Genomic DNA, 15168 nt, shown 5'->3' on the forward strand with positions numbered 1-15168 from the left:
CAACTGACATTTTTTTATTTCAATGCTATCTCTACCCATCACTAGACGACAGAATATCGCAAATGCAAATTTTTTGTTTGTTGGTTTAACCTTCCATCACGTCGCGACTCGCGATGGATCAACATAATTTTTTAGTGAGGAAAGTGACATACCTATTTAGGCTACTTTTTATCTCCGGAAGTCATAGAATTCCCACGGGATTTTTAAAAACGTAAAAATATCGCGTATAAATAAAAATATTATTGCGTTTGCTTGGATCGCACTACTATAATAAAACACTCTTAAATCTCCACTCATACCTAATACAATTTTTTTAATACTAGGGTATAAAATAATTGTATTAGGTAGGGTATAAGGGTATAACTTAAACTAAAGGCAAATCGTTTTACCTACCAACTTGTACTTTAGCCAATTCTAAAATTATTCTCGTTTATAATCGGCCAATATTTTCATTGAATATAGCGTTTCAGAAACTAGGTTGGACCTAACTAGTTCCTGAAATGCTATATTCAAGAATCCTAGGTGGGTATCTAGAATTCTAACTCGCATGTACATGTGCATAGGTACACCTACCACTAATCATTTGATTGGTTAACTCACTCCAATCTCGATTAAAATAACTTGTTAATGTTGTAAACGTTAGCTATTAACTTGGGTTGCGATTATTAGGTACATAAACTGGTACATAGGTATCCGTGATGGATGTTACGTTTAGGCAATTGGTAGTGTAGAAAAATATGTGATTAGATATAATTTGCGGTAGTTAAATAATGCTTAAACTATGTCACTAGATCTATTTTGCAATTTATCTTATGGATAAATAATAGCCTAGTAAATTGCAGTATTTCTGGTTTTTCATCGGCTATTACCTACCCTATTTTCGCCATTTTGCGGGACTTGCGAGCTGCTTACAATAGATGACTGAAAATTTACGTATTTTAAAACAATGATTTCTGCAATTAAAAAGTTGTGAATTGTACTATAACTGAGTATAAATACGCCTTGAATGGTTCAGCGTATGTCTTGGAAACGTTTGCCAAGTTAACGCTATTATTATCACCCTTCGTGAATAGTGATAATTCGTAGTTTGGCACAACGGACAGCGCGCATCCTCCGTGTTTTGTTATCAGTAGACCAAAGTAGGTATACGAATAATTTCAATGGTGTCAAAAAAGCTGAGTTTAGCATAGTTATCAAAAAAACTAAAAACCACTCCACCTGCAGGGCGATTCAGAACCCTGGACTCGGTAAGTTATCGTACGATAAGATGTACTTATTTTTCAATTTAAAATACGATAAGATGTATTTTTCCGAATCAAGTGTTCTAAATCGTCCTGTAGGTCTCTTTGGTAGTTAAATTGGTAAATGGAATAAAACGAAAACAATATATTTAAATGGTTTATTTACAATTTATATTGCACTAGTTTTGCCTAAAGAATATTGCACGAACATTGCACAAATGTGTTCAAAGGAATCAATTTAACTATATTTTAGGTGAGCTAAAATAAATTTTTAATTTAAAAAAGAGAATTATAATTTCGAAAACAAATTAAATCAAGTTATCGACTGAAAAATTACTTAATTATTATTACGTAACCGCATGAGCAAAATCATAATGACTGAGCTTATTAAATTAATATTGCGTTAATAGTTATTATTGCATTCATAAGCTACTTATGGGTAGGTATATCTAATATCTCGTCATATCAATATTTAAAGCCCTACAGTTACAATGCTAATCGTTTCGTGTTAATATCGAAAATATAAAACCAAATAAATCTTAAAAGAATAAACTTAAGTTAAAGACTCAATAAAGCCTAACCTATGCATAAAGGTTATTTCTATGAAATAAATAACTACATACATGGTTTAATATTAAGTAATTTTGAGTGTTATATACCTAATCATATCCTTATTGTTTAACAAATAAGGTGGTATACTTGATGAGATACTTGAGTATTTATCAAACTGAGTAATTTCATAGATAAATTAGAAATTACTAAACTAGTAATAAATTAAAGTCTGACTAAACTCAGTTTTGATTTGGATAGACAAAAATAAATAAAAACGTAATATATCTACTTATATTATAGACAATTGTGATAATTATTTAAAAAAATCATCCCAACTATTTCCTAATATAAAAGAATACATTTTTATTTATTTTTGTATCGTCAAATTTTTGTAGTTGTGTGTTCGATCGTGTACACTGTTGCTACTCAAATCCGAAATAAAAAAATAAGTACACGTCCTTTTTTACCGACTTCCAAAAAAAGAGGTGGCTCTCAATTCAGCTCGTTTATTTTTATTGAAAATTTAAAACGCGGTCGAGTGCATAGGCTCTGAGAGGCGGGAGTACAGTGGAGTACGCTGAAATTTTTCAATACCCGTGCCGCAAGTCTGTCTATTGAAAAGCACGCGGCACAGTATTATGCTTTGTTATAGTCTTAAAATAAAAACCGCTATTATTAAATATTTCGATCATCAAAAGCCGCTTTATGCCATACGGGCTTTACTTTTCACACTTTTTAATCACAAATTATCTTTACGACTGCACCATCTGTAATGTTTAAGTTAACCTCATATTTAATCGTATCTAAATATGTAATAGCAGCGGTATTTATTTTTAGACATCTTACATCATACTAACGAGGTTTAAAGCTTGACAAAATTCTTAATGTCATTAAGGAAAGTATCCCAGCGTATCTTCTAAACTAGCATTCCTGCTAAGCGGGCGGTGGTCGAATATTTTTGATATGGATGGAACACCCGGCGGCGCCAAGGGTGGAGGCCTAGCCCTGCGCCCGCCGGCCAGCGAGCGCACGTCGGTGCGCTGAGACAGGCGCACGTCAGCAAAAAGGGCCGCCATCTCTGCTGACTTCTTCACGCTCAGAGCGTCTTGTGAAACAGCGCCGGTGCTCCGAACTGATGATAAAAATAATATGACATAAGCCTTCACCTTCATAAGATTCACCTTGAAGCGAGGGCCTATTTATTAGTAGTTGTTACCTATGTATCTAATCCAACTTTTTAAGTTCGATTTTCAAACGTACAATAAGCTTTAATCCGTTGTACAATTATACTGATTGACACAGAATATAGACACCTACAAGTAGTTGGTAAACAATTCAGCAAGATTTTTGTTATCATTCATTCACATGTAAAGAAGGTACTTTGAGATACGGCGACGCGAATACCAAAAACTAGGTATACGTACCTATAAGAGTACTCCAAATCCCACCGACTGTTTTTTGACATTTATTGTATGTAGTTAGGTATAAAATGTCAAAAATTAGATACAATTACGTACTTAGCAAGTTCAGTATTCGACAATAAAAGCAAAGCTACACTCTATCAATGGAAAGAAGTTATATATAGCGCTCTCTCCGCTAATGACAAAAAAATTTGCAGGCACCTGAACCGGGCCTGAACACAGCGGGCTATTTTGAGCCACCAACCAATCGCAACCATGTTTTAAAAAAACAATCGCAATTCAATCAAAAAACATGGTTTCGTTTCTGACTTGAATGGTTAGCTGGGATTTTTGTCTCTATCATTTGTATGGGATTACGTAACAGAGAGCGCTATACTAAATTCTTTCCGCGGATAGAGTATAGAGTAAAGATCTACCTACCTGTGAGACGCTGTAGGTTACGCGCTCGTGTGTCCCGCGGCTTGTTCTGCAGCAGCAGCTCGTAGTCGAGCGCGAGGCTGTCGGAGCTCCTCGCGCGGCGCCGCTCCTCCCGCCGGCGGCTTGATGCTCCCGACCTGGAATCATCATCATCGTCTCAACATATCGCCGGCCCACTACTGAGCAAAATATACAAAATTATTAACAGTACAAAACAGCTGTCCAGCAATTTCCATTACAGTCCTCTATAGCCTCGTCATCAGTATGAAACTGTCCAGTAATTTCCATTGCAGTTCTCTTGGAAATGCGGCCATTAAAAACCTGATTACAGTCCTCAATAATGAAATCCTTTCTCTTGTAAAGAAGCAGTTTACGAGCAAGTGAAGGTAAAGTAACATTAGGTACAAGAAACAAGTAATTTTCAGGAACATCTGGAGAAGAAAATGTAAGTGAAATCTAGACACACGTCATTGTGTCCGCCAAGTTCTAATATTTTTACTATGTTTGCCGAATGTTTCCGAATAGAGGTGTTTTAGCTTTGTAAATACGCAAATTTATCTCAATTGATCTTACAGTACAGCCTGTGTAAGTCGTCTAAAATGTCATTTCGGAACGATTGGATATAGGTATAAACCAATCAGCTCAAGTAAAAATTCAGCCACTTTCTTTTAGATACATTTCCCTTCTAGAAATTACGTCAATGATGATTATGAAACCATTTAACAAAGAGGTAAAATTACCTGGTCCTGGTCTTCCCCTCATAATCTTCATAAGTCCGCTTAAGTCTATCGGAGTACGTTTTAGTCGAGGGAGTTTTCAGGTATTCCAGGCTTTGCGAGCTCTGTATGGGTCTCCGGGGCCCCGTGCAGTAGCACTTATTGCTGTCAGCACAACTCTCCGAATCGCACGAGCAATAACTGTAGTCGCCATCGTAAACTTCTCTGAAAATGAGAAAATAGAACTTGTTTATGGAAAAGTCTATGTAGGTATTTATTGTTATCAACCGACTTCAAAAAGAAGGAGGTTCTCAATTCGTTGGAATCTTTTTTTTTTTTGTTATTTATGTATTATCTATTGTCTTTGTAAGTACGCCTACTATAACTTATTAGTTTATTAATTTTTCTTTGTGCACCATCCCGCGCTCTGGTCATTTAATTCTTTCAACACAAGGATTCTAAATAAAAAATTAATAAAAATCTGCTTGCGTTTTGGACTTTATCTGGCGGCTTATTTAAAAACTTATGAAGCGACTAGATATGCCCGCGAGTTTGTCCAAGTAGACTGCATAAATTTAAAACCCCTATTTTACCCCCTTAGGGGTTGAATTTCCAAAAATCCTTTATTAGCGGATGCCTCAGTGATAACAGCTACGAGTATATGCATGCCAAACTTCAACCCGATCCATCGAGTGGTTTGACCTGTGCGTTGATAGATCAGTCAGACAGTCAGCTTTTCTTTAGGTTTAAATATTATAGGTAGTAGGATAATTACTACCCTTCTACCTAAATCTACTATCTTGGACGAGTAAAGCCTAATAAAACAATAAAACTTTGGGCATCTATAGTAATTTATACAACTTATTCATTATACGCAAAATAATTTTGCATTTATCACATTCTCCTGCTTTCGTTCGCCAATAAAAATCATCCCGATGCAGAGACTGTATTAAATAATTATATTAACAAGCTGTAATTAATTACTACGATCCAATTTGCACCTCTTGCCAAGTTAATAAGGTTCAGATTAGCGTTAAACACTCAAATAGAAATGAAATGTGTTACGAATCAGAGCATGTCTCCTTTTCTTCGGACGCCTCATGAGTAACTATACCAAATTAAATTATTAAGTGTAGTGTACAGGTTCTCTTAACGCAGAATTATTTCTCTATACTAATATTTAATTTTATTACCCAGGTACTTTGTTTGTTTATTTAGTTGAGCGCTCATCATGTAAAAAGCATTAGATCGGTTGAGAAAAAACTTTTGGGGATAGATAGATAGAAAAAAATGATTTGTCCACGAAACAATCATTACGTCTACAATCACAGAGTTTTTCTAGGAATCTTCCCAAATGCTTCCGCATACGACTCGGCTTAGGTGGGATTTCGACTATTATAAGGATAAGATATTAATGATAACAAGTATAACTGACAGCCGAGTCACCAACGGATGGTAATGAATGGTCAAATTCGACCCTTTTCGTCACAGACCTTCGGCCCTTAAATCACTGTAGCTTAACCAATACAAAATATAGTTAAAAACATATTTATATGCATTGTCGCATCTAGGTGACACCGTCCTCTTGAAATCCTAACAGTTACTGCTTAGTTTTAATCAAAATAATTATTATAAATCTACTATAGTGCGTTTCATCGAATAGTACCTATGACGTTATGTTGGCTCCGGTGTCTGTTGGGTGGTCATTGGCACCATTTTGGCATGAGAAGACGCAGATTTTGTTTATTTTCATTTGATTTTCATTTCATTCATTCAGGAAAATCAAATGAAAATAAACAAAATCTGCGTCTTCTTATGCAAATATGGTGCCAATGACTTGGACAGACAGGGGAGCCAACATAACGCCATAGGTACTATTCGATGAAACGCACTATAGAAATGGAGATTAGGTACCCCGAATTCCACGCAGACGTAGCCGTGGGTAAAGGTTAGTGGATGAAAAAAAGTTGCAATTTGTTTTGATTAATTTCACGCAAAGTGCGTAACTGTTGAAAAGTATTTAAGATTTCAGATAGTTGAAATAACTTTTAACTCTAATTACCATTACAGAAACTTTCCATATTTTAGCTGCAATGTACACAATCATGACAGGTATCCGATTGTATGTTATTTGTATGATAAATAAATACCCAATTTCCGAAACGCTATACCTATTTAAAATAACTGATATATTTAAATAAGCAATTATTTTACATCAAGTTGCAGATATGCCAATCATCGGACCTAAGTTATCTTAAATTTAATCTTTTAAATAACATTACACCTCAATTTGCACATGGTCAATGATTTTTCAGCCGATTGCCTAATTTGATAATTTTGCTTAAGTTTCGGAACTATTTTAGGAACTTTCGAAGCTCAAATATTTTCAGAAGAAAATTACTCTTAAAACTCAGTCAACCTAACAGGTATATATCTATTTGCATTGCTTTAGTAATAAGTTAAGTAATAACGCATTCGAACTGAAATCGAAACTTCAAGGAAAGCTATTAGTTATTACCGATACGAATCGTTTGCAATAGTTTCTTCCTATTCCTAACCTTTACTAGAAAGTGCTAATAAATGGTCTGCTATTTGCATACGTAAACAGCCCAACCAAATCCTGTTTGAAAGCCACACAAAATATAATTGCTAAAAATCGTTTTTCGCTAATTGTTTAATGGTCTAACGAGATAATTCCAAAATTAAATTGAATTTAGAAAGTTCATGTTACATCAGACAAAGACTGATTTGCATTTTTAACTTTAATCCTAATAATAATTTTATTATAAAACTTTAAAAACTAACTTACGAGAGCCTGAATATTTATTTTGATTTCTTATGTTTGATTGTTTGGATACTTTATTGCGTACACACACACACACACACACACATAAATAAACAGAGAAAGAAACGCACAACGGAAAACTGAATTCGTATATTAGGGTGGTATGATCTTATTGCTAAGCGATCTCTCTCATATAACCTTTGGAAAAAAACATTAGATCTTATGCCAAATACTTGATTTCTATGATAGTAATTTAAAATACTTACTTTGAGCATTCTTTACAGCTTTTCCCTAATAATTTTGTCTTTCCAGGGTCTTTGCCGATTTCCGCAGCACAACAACATTTCGGCTTGCAATCCGCTTTCAAGGAGCAGTAACATCTATCAACACAGCTTTCCGATTCACATTCCGAACAGGAGACGTACCCACTCGAACTATTTCTGTTCTGACATCCCAGCCGATTGCTTAAAGTTAAAAAATCGGAATCTTCAGAAGTAGACGTTCTTTCTCCGGGTCTCGATGCTTTGCCGCTTCTTTTTGAGACATGAACAGATTTTTCAGAACGTTTAGAATTTCTTTGCCTAATTTGCCGTTTCGGCGCAGGAACTTCGGGTTCTTTCGGTCTGAACTGCCTTAAGTCGTAACTGGATGTCGAGACTGAACTTTCACAAGTGGGGTCTTTTACAATAACGTTGGTTTGCACGTTTTGTATCTCGAAAAGAGACGGCTGCTTCTTTTTCTCTTTTTTTCTCAATTCTTTTCCAAATGGTAATCTGAACACCATCCGGAGTCCACTTGCTCCTTTAAATATTTTTCTTCTTTTATTCTGAAATGAACTGTTTCGTCGTAAAATCTTTTTCTTTTGCTTTTTCATGATCGCCTTACTATGTTGAAATATTTCATCTTTAGTGAGCGTAACTGCCAGTTTTAATAAAAATTCTTTGTAAATTGGTTTCAAATCATTAAAAGACATGCCTTCTGGATCTATAATAACATTTAATATTTCATCCATCGAATGCAAGTTTTCTTGGACTTTGAATTCATTAAATAGTTCGTTAAACCCCAGTGGCGAGCCGCCGCCTTTCTTTCCATTATTTCTGAAAATAAAGAATAATAAACTAAAAAAGTAGATAAATTCAAACAATGTGCAGAAGTGAAGTTAATGTGTTCAGTATAAAATTGCTATTATTACTCTAGATCAGAGGAATGTAGCGGACGCGGTTGCATTAGCACAATTACATACACGCAAGACGCTGAAACACTTCGCTAAGCATGCTCTATTCGATCTCGTTAGTATCAGCTATTTTTGGTTTGTCAAATAAAACATTAAATAGTAGACTAATGAAATAGAAACGTACCGTTGTCCAATAGATTTGTAACGGGTAAGACCTCCAGCATTCAAAAAGCTACCAGAACGAGGGATAGCGACTTTAGTCAATATATCACCGGATTCACTAAGGGATTTTCTTCCACTTTGACTTCTTCTTAATGGCTCCTTCGTTTGCTCACTTTGAGACTGTGATGTCGGTTTAGCAGGCACAGGAGGAGGTAATATCGGTGGTCTTTGAATACTTTTCCGCCTTTCTAACTCTCGGAATAATTCTATTTTTTCAGATACTTTACTTCGAACGGAAGATTCGGTGCTGCTTTGAGGGTTTTGTGATGGCAGAACTTGGACGGGATTGAGGGTATCTTTAATAACGGACTTTTTAGATCCCTGTGTTTCACTGCCACTTGTATCATGTTTTATTGTATCCAGTTTAGCTCTCACTTCTTCAACAGTTATTCTTTTCAATTCGGAATTAGTCATGTTTGGACTTGAAAAGTGGGGCATATCTGAAAAATTTTTGGTTCTTTCTAATTTAGGTTTTTCACAAAAAGATTCACTCGCCGAAAACCCATCGGCTCTGTCACTATCTCCGCTTTGTGAAGAGGTACTGCGTTTTTTCCGAGGAGGTCTTATTGGAATATCGTTTGCCGGCAAACTACTCGATACACTCATACAGCTCACTCCATTTCGATTTTTCAATTTTTTACTTTCGTTATGGCCTTGCCGACTCATATGTGACATAAGCGATTTGTATAGCGTGGCCGCTATAACGATAGCGTCCTCGGTTGTCTGACATACAAACCCATGGCACTCAAGTTGCTTTGCGACACCTATTTTCCTCATCACTACAGCGAAAAGAGGTGAATGCGAATTTTCGTTGTGGGAGAGGATATATTTTTTTTCTGATGAATCTAAAGTTTTGAATAGCGCATGTCGATCGATATTATCGGGATCGGTGATTAACGGTACAAAAGCATAGCTTAATTCATTTTGATCTTTTTCTAAAGGCTGAACTACAAACTTAACAGCAGACCAGACAGCTATAGTCGGAAAAGGATTTAACTGTTCTAAATCCCCCTTTTCTCCCTTGTACCTCACTTTGAGACCACTTTTGGAAATTTCTAAGCGACCAGTTAACATACTTTTCTGGCGAAAGTTTCTTTTGTAAGCAAAGTATAAATCTCTTAAGGGATCTTGGAGGCCAGAGAGGCTCGATACTTTACTTTGCAATGGCGTCGACCCAAGGTAGTGAACATTAAATACATGCACTCCGATGGTGTCAGTCGTGAGTCTAGACTCTCCCGCCATATCTGCGAACATCCTTTCTATCCGGTCTTGTACAGTGTTGTTGATCTTCTTGATTTTAGTTTGGCAGTATCCATGTTCATCCTCCATAATCGTCGCCTTACTGTCTGGTGCTATGCTAACCTGTAAAGTGTTAACCATACAGTTATTATCATACAGTATTTTGTAAACTAAGTAAAATCTAAACTAAGATAAAGAAACTCAGATACTATATGAAGTTATTCAAGGACTAAATAAACTCATTTTTTTAAAGCCGGTAACACTTTAGTAGGCCCTTTTGTGCTGTAGATGTTCATGGGCTGCCTGCTTGTTGCCTCACTATTTAGGTACGTTTCAACATTTGATAAGTATACAAGGAAAGTTGTTACCTTACTATCTTTTCTTCCCGAATCCGACTTTGGTCCATACTTAGGCAGGCTGGCGATAGAGCGTGTGTCGTCGAAGAGCGCGTCGATCTTCTGTTTGTAGAGTGATAGGGAGGACACGCTGGGCGCGCGCGGTCGGTGCTCATCGTGGAGGCCGAGGTGGAAGCCGCCAAGCGACGTTCCTTCGTTGTAACACGTTACCATCTGTCGATTGGACAAGGGACTGCTCATTATGGGAACATAGGGGTATGGGTAAGTTTTACACTGGTTAATCGTAGTAAAGTAGGTACATAAATAGTTCGTTTTCTGTGGTCTAGGCTTGACTCGAACTACTAGGTCTTTCTTTTTATTTCAGAGGCTAGATTTCCTTTACATTTTATTTCTTGCAACCATCGATGTCTTGCAACATACTCTATCGACTCTGCTATCAATTAGGTAGGTACCTACTTCAACTTGTCTCATTTAAATTGGGTCGGTACTATTTATAATTCAGTGGTAGGTACTAAAAGTTTATTTATTTTATTAGGTATTAAGAAAAAGTGTAGGTTCTTTTTTTATAGTTCCATAGACCAAATTTCACTCCTTAGTTTAAAAAAATTTGTAAGTCTATGGTTTAAATTGTCGCCTCACTGCACTTGAAGTAAATTATATTTGTAGTATACATAAAATCTTTCTTCTTCTACAAAGTAAAATCATAAAAAGCAACGATAACGTTACCGCAGCTTGGCTAACATAACCCAGTAGGTAGGTAATAGGTATACAGTTTTATAACATTCGGAATAATCGTTGTTTCCCTTTTATAAACAGATTATGCATGCTATTGTATAAGTAATTATATTAAGTACGTATTTTGTATGTATTCTTTTGAGAATCCATTTTATTCAATTGTTACAAATGTATCGAGGAGCTATAGCAAACGACATTCCATATACGAATGTTATAAATGCAAAAAAGTGTCTATCTGACTGTCGTGTTGCCTGATATTGTGTGTCGATAGTCCTGTCAGAAATTTTACTCTAGTGCCAACAACAACTGTACTGTGTGAAAGTATCAACTCAATCAGAAGAACGATGCGCAGTACCTAATTATACTTAGGTAGGTAGAAGACAAACATTATATTTTATGTCTGAAAAAGAAGATCTTAGTTTGTACAGAGATGTCAACTATTCTACTCATTGCGATTTGCTTGTAAGAGGCCTTTATTGTCATACTAGGTGCCCGCGACTTCGTGGATTAAGGTTTTTAAAAATCCCGAGGGAATTCTTTAATTTTCAAAGATAAAAAGTACAAGCTATCTCAATACCAAGTAGATGATTTTAACTTTCTCCACATCGATTTTGGTTTTTTTTTTGAGCATTCTGGTTTTCCGAGACCAAAAATCCCGGATGCATCTCTGAAGCGGTCTCTGTACCTTTCATCAAAATCAGACAGACAGAGACAGGCACCACCAGGCACACTTACACATTTATAATAGGTAGGTATAAGTAGTGGGATGGATGATTCGGCCACTTACGTCTTCTGTCGTCGATGGGCCCTGGGCCCAATATTTGCTAGCATGTTGGTGCGCTCCCACTCGTTATCCGGGAAAACTGAAAAAAGGAAATACTGATTTTAAATTTTTGTTTTCTTTTGTCTACTACTACTAGCCTAGGTCATCTCATGTAGGTACCTATCTCGAAGCTAGCGATTTCGTCAGAACGTTCGGAACTCTTTTATTTTCCAGGATGAAAATAACCCCTCCAGGATACAAGCTACCTCTGAATCTTTGGTCAAAATTGTAAAAGCGCATGGGCCGTGAAAGGTAACAGACAGACTATATAAATATTTAAACTTGCAGTCTGTCACACTTTCATTATTTATAATATTGGTACGAATGATCGAAAACGTTGACAAAACAACTGCAACGACGCATGGTGTCCAGAATACTGGGACGTGGGAATACCAGGCGAATATTAGGTATGTGATTTCCCATTTCCCAGCCTTGGCCATCCACGGACTCATTGAAACCGAACGACAAATTCTTATAAAATGATCTCGACCTAAGAACTCAGGAGGGTGATTACAGTAAAATGACATCTACAGTATCTATACTAATAATAATATTATAGAGAGGTAAAGTTTGTATGTTTGTTTGCAGGAAGTAATCTCTGAAATTACTCAACCGATTTTAAAATTTTGGCTACATTATTCCTGAGTGACATAGGCTATATTTTATTTTTAAAGAATTTAGAGATTCCCACGAAAACAGTAGTTAATAAGTTATCCGTGCGAAACAAGGGCGGTTCGCTAGTCTTAGATGAATGGAAAATTTAAGTACAGTGTGATGATCGCAATCATCTCTGATTGACCAACACTCTTTTAGTATTGGTCAAACTCCATTCTCATAGAAAGAATACCATCAATTTCAGCCAATCACAACAACAATAGCAAATGATCGATGCAGCTTTTCCATAATTGACCAGTAGGCCTTAACCCTTCTTGATGTTTTCCATATTATTGTTGCGTTTATTATTATTTAAATACCTAACTTATAATAATTTATATCACTCATTAAAAATTAAAATACCGCAATTATGGTAATTATAATTTTAATATCGCCGTTGAGGTAGAGTTTTGACTAATGGCTGAACTATTACGTAAAGATAATATTATGATAAGCTTATTTCATAATTATGAGGACGTCTTATTGTGATAATTTGGAGATTTTTCGCATTGCGAGCAGACTAAATAAAATAATTTAAATTATGCATACAGACGATGACTAGGCATGTAGTTTGTGCTATTTTAATTGAAAGAGTTATATTTCCATAACTTCGAAGTGTAAAAAAGAACTTTTACTGTGCAGCCGGTCAAGCCAGTAAGTATATCGGGCACTAAAATCTAAGTTTTATTATACAATTTTTATTTGATTTTACACAAATAAATAAGATTTAGAACTTTAAAAAAATAATATTATGTATCTATTTATAAATTTAATAAAAAATCACAAAAGATTAACGACTTCACAACTTGCTAACACTTTGCTGTTACGAAAATTCGGAGCCCTAGTGTTAAATAATTTAATTCAAACGGCGCGGCGTGAAGCGATTACACGAATTAATTGTTTCAATTAACCCCACTGATATAGTTAGCTTATGCAATTACATTCACCGTCTGCTTTTAGCTTGCTTATTTATTTATTTACAGTATGGAGAGATGGAAAAGGCTCGGAATAATGCAGAACTGATAATTAATATTATAGTTTATAATATCCTAGTATTGCAGAAAACGACACTGGTCGATACTGATGCTAAGATTTTGAAAATAACGAGAAACGGACGTTGTTATTTATACAATTTCGCAAATTTAAGCACGCTGGGTCTGTGTTCTCCGTACATACGTAGTTCGATTATAAATTGAATAGGTATTAACTAGGTATTAACCGATCATGTGCCATAAGCCTACTTTGTCGTATAAGTTTACAAATTGCGAAAAACCAAATTAATATTGAATTTCGCGGGCAGACCCGTCTCATGCTCCTTAAGTTGAAAAGTTACACTTGGCCTTCAAGTTACTAACAACGTAAGTCATCCTTTTTCACAATTATTTGCAAGATTCAAGTAAACCACCTAGGACTTTAGTGACGCAGAAAAATAAACACCACCCAGTGAATTCGAGTCTTAGCCTACATTTGCAATGTTTGTTTATAAATCTAGACTCTGACTACGAGTATGTTGATTGTTGAATGGCTAACGGATATTACTCGATCTTTTGTCTCTAGTTTCGGTCTGTGCGTGCCTGGATAATGGTTTGTGCCATGTGTACATAGTAGAGTTCAATGACTAAAACATTAAAATTGGCGTTTACGTAGATATTTTAGAAATGTTTCATTTAAGAAAAAGGGAAATGAATTGAGATTAAAGTGCTACGGTAAAAGCAAACATCGTGAGGAAACCTACATGACAGAGTTTTCCATAATGTTTTCAAAGGTGTGTGTCTGCCAATCTACACTGGGCCAGCGTGGCCTACACCCTTCTCATTCTGAGGGGAGTGAGTCTGAAAGCAAATGATATTTTAATTCTGTAAAACGCACATGACATAACTCCGAAAAGTTAGAAGTGCTTTGCCCGGGGTCGAACCTCTGACCACCCGAACAGAAGGCAGACGTTTTAACCACTAGGCTATCACTGCTTCAATCCACGCGGAGTTTGACATTACATTTCAAAAACCGGCCAAGTGCGAGTCAGACTCGCGCACCGAGGGTTCCGTACTCGGGCGTTTTTTCCGATATTTTACACGATAAATCAAAAACTATTATCCATATAAAAATAAATAAACATCTGTTTTAGAATGTACAGGTAAAACCCTTTCGTATGATACCCCACTTAGCATAGTTATTTTACTTTGATTCTAATTATTTGTTTATGAACACAATTTTTTTTATGATGTTACTACAAATTCACGGTTTTTGGGGTTTTCCTTTCATTGTGCTTGCTATAAGACCTATCTACCTGCCTTTAATAAATCTAGGTTCACGGGAAGTATCCTATAGGTTTTCTTGATAAACACTACAGATGGACAGACGGACAGATAGACAGACAGACAACAAAGTGATCCTATAAGGGTTCCGTACTTCAAAAGGAAAAACGGATGAAAAAAATGATGGTGGGGCTCTTCTTACTTGTAACGCACGGTAGTTTTAATTTACATCTAAAGAAGAAATAAACAGTAACGGCTACAATGTAGCGCTCAGCATGCCTGCTGTTCTAAATCACAAGTCCGCTACAATCTGACCGAGTTTTACCATCGAATTCAATCAAAAGATTGCATTGGATAGGTACATTATAACGGTAGAACATCAGCGCCGCGCCGGTACTCTTACTATTTAGGGCTTTCACTTTGCGCAGATCCTATTATCATAAAAACCCTGGCGCTCTACCGTATTCCCAGGTTTTGTTCATTAATTTATTGAATCTAATACTTAATAAAATAAATACCCGGTAAAGTTCGAACCAAAACCCGAATAATAAACGCTGAATTTTATAGTAAAATTGATT

General features: G+C 35.9%; 1 protein-coding gene across 2 annotated transcripts in view; it reads right to left on the bottom strand.

The window, feature by feature from the left end:
- Nucleotides 1-1402: 1402 nt before the first annotated feature.
- The window catches only part of LOC123870881, a 35333-nt gene continuing 21567 nt past the window's right edge, over nt 1403-15168 (bottom strand). Inside the window, exons 2-8 of one of the 2 annotated variants that reach the window (XM_045914361.1) lie at nt 11646-11721; nt 10141-10336; nt 8491-9890; nt 7399-8229; nt 4372-4572; nt 3635-3768; nt 1403-2925 (exon numbers count right to left, since the gene is read on the bottom strand). In XM_045914361.1, coding sequence (XP_045770317.1) covers nt 2684-2925; nt 3635-3768; nt 4372-4572; nt 7399-8229; nt 8491-9890; nt 10141-10278 — 2946 coding nt within the window. In that variant the 5' untranslated portion in view covers nt 10279-10336; nt 11646-11721 and the 3' untranslated portion in view covers nt 1403-2683. Of the gene's footprint in view, nt 2926-3634; nt 3769-4371; nt 4573-7398; nt 8230-8490; nt 9891-10135; nt 10337-11645; nt 11722-15168 lie in introns of both variants that reach the window. The other variant, XM_045914360.1, reaches the window with a different exon arrangement.

The sequence above is a fragment of the Maniola jurtina genome, chromosome 13 (genome assembly GCF_905333055.1).
Source record: "Maniola jurtina chromosome 13, ilManJurt1.1, whole genome shotgun sequence".
NCBI lineage: Eukaryota > Metazoa > Arthropoda > Insecta > Lepidoptera > Nymphalidae > Maniola > Maniola jurtina.